This window comes from Molothrus aeneus, chromosome 1 (assembly GCF_037042795.1).
Source record: "Molothrus aeneus isolate 106 chromosome 1, BPBGC_Maene_1.0, whole genome shotgun sequence".
NCBI classification, from domain to species: Eukaryota; Metazoa; Chordata; class Aves; order Passeriformes; family Icteridae; genus Molothrus; species Molothrus aeneus.
In genome coordinates this window covers 58,215,056-58,221,055 of record NC_089646.1, presented here as the reverse complement: position 1 = coordinate 58,221,055, position 6,000 = coordinate 58,215,056, and the positions used below count along the sequence as shown (strand labels likewise).

At 45.3% G+C, this 6,000-nt stretch overlaps 1 protein-coding gene across 1 annotated transcript in view; it reads left to right on the top strand.

Annotated features, from left to right (window-relative positions):
- Positions 1-389: 389 nt before the first annotated feature.
- The window catches only part of ITGA9 (integrin subunit alpha 9), a 236,743-nt gene continuing 231,132 nt past the window's right edge, over positions 390-6,000 (top strand). The window contains exon 1 of the mRNA XM_066557605.1: positions 390-603. Within this exon, the coding sequence (XP_066413702.1) occupies positions 437-603 (167 nt within the window). The 5' untranslated portion in view covers positions 390-436. The remainder of the gene's footprint in view (positions 604-6,000) is intronic.

Below are 6,000 nucleotides of genomic sequence, written 5' to 3'. Positions count from 1 at the left end.
CAGAGCCAAGCACGGCGCGTTTCGGGGCCGACGGGCGGCGAGGTCGGGCGCGGCAGGGCGCGGCACGGCACGGCGCGGCACGGCACAGAGCGGCACGGCGCGGCAGGGCGCGGCACGACGCGGCACGGCACGGAGCGGCAAGGCACGGCACGGCGCAGCACGGAGCGGCACGGCACGGCACGGCACGGCACGGCAGGTACCGCCCAGGGCCGCCAGGGGGTGCCGGCGCCACGGCCGGCCAAGGCGGAGGGGCGCGCGGTGCCCGCGCGGCGCGGGGCGCGGCGGGGCCGGGCCGAGACGCGACGCGGGGCGGGCACAAAAGCGCCGCGCCCGGACACGCCACCTTGGAGTCGGCGCCGGGAGCAGGGTGGGGTCGGTGGGCCGTAGTTCAGCACTTAGCGGCCCCGCTACGGGCGGCTGTCTCAGGACTCGCACGATGCCGGAGGCGCGGCAGCGCGGAGCGCGGGTTCTGTGGACGCTCCTGTGGGTGGCCGTGGTGCGCTCCTACAACGTAGATGTGGGTCGCCCCGTGATTTTCCGGGGTCCCAACGGCTCCTTCTTTGGGTACTCGGTGCTCCAGCACTACCATGATAGCACACGGTGGTGAGTAGCACGGCCCCTGCGTGCCCGGGATAGGCGAGGGCGCGGGTGGCGGAGGGGATGCGGCCCGGCGGTCGCTGCCGGGATATCCATCCCTCCTGGCAGCCGCATCTCCCGCAGCGGCGCGGCCAGGACCCGAGGCCCCTCGCATGGGCCGCGAAGGGGCGCCTCCGCCCTGGACTGCGGGGTCTCTCCCCGCGCTCGGTCCGCCTCTTCGTGTGGGTACATTGGAGGCAGAGTTGTGGGCTCCGCGCCAGTTGTGCACGAAGGATTTCTCTAATGTGAGCAGGGGGCCCCGCGCTGGGAGGCGTTTTAACACGGGGATGTCCTTTCTGGGCTGGCAGCCGGCGCTTGGCATTGTGACCTAATTGTCCTGAAGCGCCAGGCGGCCCGCGGCCGATATCTCGACGCTGTACTCGATCCCCCTTCCTCGCGGGAAATATTTAGCAGCTCATCGTCCGGACTGCGTACGAAAAAGCGCACGGGGTACGAATGATGGTGGGTTTTGCCGTGTTAATGGGAAATGTTTCTAATACCGGTAACTTCCACCGAGAGCAGCACACTCAGCGTCCACGGAGCTAGACTACCCGCACTCTGCCTGGCGAGGGACAAAATTCCTTCGGAGGCTGAAGAGACGCTTCCAAATCGTAGAGGAAATGTCTGTGTAACTTAAAAAAAAACCAACAAAAGGCCGAAGGAAGAAAGTTTATCCACATCCAAAAATTTGTGAAACTGGCGAGCTTCTTGTTTTCCTGTTGATTGAAAAGAGCATTGGAACAAAGTCTGTTTGTTGTCTAGGTTAGAGGCTCTTTGTTAGAATTAAAAGTGATTTCTCATAATTGGACCTAGCTAGTGTCATCTGGTGCCCTTCTAATGTGAGTAGCAGCCACTGCTGCCAGTAAGCATCCACAAAGCATGTCTTTATCTTTTTATACTTAGATATTCAGCTATTGATGTTGGAACTTTGGTACACTGTGGTTTAACTAAATTATTCATTCTGGCATACAGTTCTTTAAAAATGAATTTCTTTCACACCCTTTAGTTCACAATTAGTTCTATGCTCTGCCTTTCTCCATAGTGGCTTTCATGGAACATTCATTTTTAAGGACTTACAAGAAGATTTCATAGAGGAAAAGCACCCTGAGAGGAGAAAAGATCTCAGTTTAAGGCAGTGCTTAACATAGGTCAGGAGTCAATGAAGGGTGCAAAGGCTGAAAGGAACTTCTATTCAACACAAATTGCTGGGGATTCACAAGGGTGTGAATGAAATGCTGATCTACTGCAGTGTGGTGGGGAAAAAGTGGTCGAATTTGTTGCTTCTTATGTAAGTATCTGTCATTCTGATTGATAAAATGAATTATCTTCATCTAGCACCTGCTGGTGTAGTATTTTTGGAAGGGAAGGTGGACTAGGGAGGAGTCTTTGAGATAGCCCCTCTTTTAGAAACATGCTGGACTTTGTTGGTCATCTCTGTGAAGGCAGGGATCTGTTAGAAGTCTGGTGCTCAAATTAAAATCTCCAGTTATGTAAATTTCATTTTTTTTTGGAAAATGGAGCTGATTCATGGTGCCTTTGCTGTGGCACCAGAAGAAAAAATACCAAACCAACCAAACATCTAAGATCATTAACTGTTTTTAAATAAAAAAGTTGTTACGCCTAACACCCAAAAGGGTTAAGGGCAGCTTAATATTCTAAGCATCAGCACAGTCAGAAATCATCAGGGTGGGATTGTCACCCCTGAAGGAATGCTCCTCTTTGCATTGTGAGACCAGGAAGTTTGTTTTCATGGATACTTCACAATCCTGCTCCCAAATGACACTGGGATAACAAGTTGGGAGATGAGTATTTTTATACTTCCCTTGATTCTAGTGTGCTATGTGCAGTTGTGCTTGTAATCTGTGTGTGCATCCTAAAGGTCATTAATGAATCTCTTAAAAGTATATGCAGCCTTCTTCCAGTTTTCTGAAGAAGCTCCTCTTAAGAGTCAGGGTTATTGTTTGTTTTTGTGTGTCAAGTTTTTTTTCTTTCTTCTTGTGACTTTTATATACCCAAGAAAGAGCTATGATTTCAGTTTTTTCATGTCGGATGAGTCTGTACACTGCAATGGGAAGTAGTTAAAATAATTTAACTGTAGACAATGATATTTTAGACAATGAAGACTTGCCCAGTGAGTTTAGCACTATATGAGTCTGCAAAAATGTGACTGATCAACTCTGAGGCTGATAAGGCTCCTGCCCATCTAAAATTGTTTAATATGTTAATATGCTCTCAAGAATTTGAAGGTATTCAGGGAACTCTTGCTCCTCATTCCTTGTGGCCCTGGTACTCACCTAATGTACTTCTGACTTGAGAGCTGTCTTGTTTTTCGTAGCCTTGTCTGTGTGCTGGTGTGTATGAACATATTTGTCTGTGTGTATGTATATATATCATGTTTCAACTCTTTGTTTTCCAAGACCACAAAGGCACCTGTCTGTATTTCCTACCTTATGCCTATAACTTTCCAGTAAACTGGTTCAGAAAAAAAGGGAGGGGGGATATTTGGTATGAAATCTTACATCAGATAAAAGTGAATAGTCAGGCTGCTGCACACAGGAATTACAACTGGGAACTGGATGTTCAGCTGCCACTACAGTAGTAGAGCCAGTCAGTGCCTTTGACATTTTTTGCATAGTTGATTGCAATGATGGTTCCATTGAGCTGTTTTTGCACATTTTCTTGTCTCAAGAAATGTTTCTCAACAGAGATGTGCTGAGATTATTGTATTTCTGAAAATGTCTGCTTTTTCCTTCCTTAAGTGGGTTTTATGACTGTAAATCTTGACAGGTTTACTCAATGATGGGTACATCATTGCCATTTTCAGCAAGAAACCAAGTGGCTGGTTACATTTAGAGCAGGGACAAGCTGAAGTGCTTCTGCTCTCTGGATACAATGATGAAACTTGGAGTAAGGACTCAAAAAACAACCAAGAAACGGCCCCAGACAGTTAAAAAAAAAACAAACCAAAACCCCACATTTTTTCCCAAATAAAAGGTGGTAATAATTTGAAATCTCTGATTCTTCTTTTTGAAAATGAATAAGATGTTACTTTAGTCTCTCCCCCTTTCCCTCCTTATGATCTCTTCTTGCTGACACCCTCAAATCTGTCAGCAAGTCCAGGATGACCATTTCATCTTCTCTGGCAAAATAATCTGGCATGGAAAAGTCAGTTTAGTTGCATGGTGTCCTGCTGTGAGTTTTACAATAAAGAAAGAGTCTGGTTTCTGTGTTGTTGCATCATTCCTTCAGCCCTGCTCTTCACCAGTTTGTACTGCTGCTGAAATAATGAAGGTTGATCTGCATCTTGGGCTGCTTGATATGTGTTGTAATGCATGTCATGTAAACTCACGGTCAACCAGAAGGAAGGCAGTCCAAAATTGGATGGAATAAACTTTCTAATACAATTTGAAACAATAGAAAGCAGGCATTCTTTATCTGCACAGGACATGCTGCTGATCTCTCCTTGTTCTGCATATGTTGTGAGACTTTACAACAAGGTGCTTATCATAATCATATAGATTTATTAAAACGTGTTTCTTATCTAATAAATAAGCATCACTTTCCTAGAAATAGTTTACATGCATCTGCCTCCTGAAAGTCCTTTTATGGTTCTGGAGGTTTATTGAGAGGGGTCTCTGTTGGTTGTATGCACTGAATACTTCAATATTAAAGGTGACCTTTCCTTGAACTTTTTCTTTGGGCACGTGCTATTGCTTCTTCTCACATAACTTGCCTGAACAAACACTGTAGGTCTCTTTATCTGTTTTTCCACTGGTTCCAGTCACATTTATCATCCTATGTGTATACCTTTATATCCCTTCTTGGTTTTTTTGCCAGCTTAGTCTTTAAGCTCTATTCAGCAACTTTTGGGGAGCTGAAAATTTTTATTCTCTGTGTTATTTATCAAAGGTGTGGGAACAGATTGACCCAGTGGAGACTGGGTGTTGTGTGTATAATTTAAGCAGTGATGATGTAGATTATGCCATGGAATTTCGAGGAACCTGAGCTTGCTGTCATTGGTCATGGATCATCCAGCCCTCCTGCTTCTTGCTCTGTGTGTCATGGATGAAACACAGGGTTTTATTTCAAGTAACTGTTTTGTGGTTTCTTTTTTTTTGGAAGTAACAGAGACCTTTCTAAAGGGGAGAAACTTAACTGGGATATGATGGTAGGGCACCCTCCTTTGGTATGCTTTTGAAATGAACTGTGGTATGTGAGGATACTTAAAGATTTTTTTTCCCAACACGTACCATTGCAGTGAGGTGAGGTGCCTACAGTCCTCAGTCTTTAAATTGTGATTGTCTAATCACTGCTGATGTGCTGTAGGCTGATGCTTAATGTGTTTGGCATCTCCCCAGCCATTGATCAGCTCTGCACTTCTGTTCACTGTTCCTTTTGTTAAATGCAACACCTAATTTCCAAATCTGTATGTCCTGAGGGTCAGTCACCAGGGAAGTGATCATTACTGTTCTTCAGGAAGTAATTTTAAAAAGGTGTGAATTTCTCTGTGGCCAAGAAAGATTCTTGTCCTCCAATAAAATTGGCTGCTGCAACTCCTTCAGTGGCATGGTTTCCAGCCTTGCAGCTGCATAGTTTTCTCAATACACATGAAAATGTTTGTCATTGATCGTGTGAGTATGAGTGCAAGAAGAGAAAGTTACGTGTCCTTTCTGCTCCCTATTTTGGTTTAAACCCTAATACTTTTTTCACAGAGCCAGTGGGATGAGGCTGTTGCTCACAGATTTCTGTACACCTCAAGGAAAATGGCTGAAATGGCTCCAAACTCCCCTCCTCCTGTTCTTGGTTCTCTACTTTCTCCATAGAAGTAACCTCTTTCTCTTAATGAGGTTTCCCCTTTAAGGTATCTTCATGCAGCTACTCATTAATATTCTAGGGGCTTCCCATAGAATAGTATGGTTGTGAGAACCTGCACTCATCAATAATCTCTGCAGACAGTATTACTCCCATAGTAAGCCTTTTGACAAAAGGCTGGAGAACTTGGTACCTGGTACCTCCTTGCTGACTGCCCAAGTAGTCATATAGTAGGATTGGAAATCTGTACTGCAAAAACCAGTCATTTTAAACAAATGCTGGTTAAAGTATTTGGAATATATTGGAAAGTTGTACTTCTTCTATTTATATCTTCTGTGTTCATGCCAGGCAAGACTCCACAGCACTGAAATAAGAGAAGACTTTATTAGACTCTAAGACTTTATTTTGAAATGTATTTCTGATTTGATATGGTAGCAGAAAAAAACACTTGCTCTGATTGCAGTGCTGTTTCATAAACATTGCACAAGATTTCAAAGGTGATTTAAATAAGTAGAAGAGATACAAACAGGTGTTTTTTTTGCTCCAGGAGTC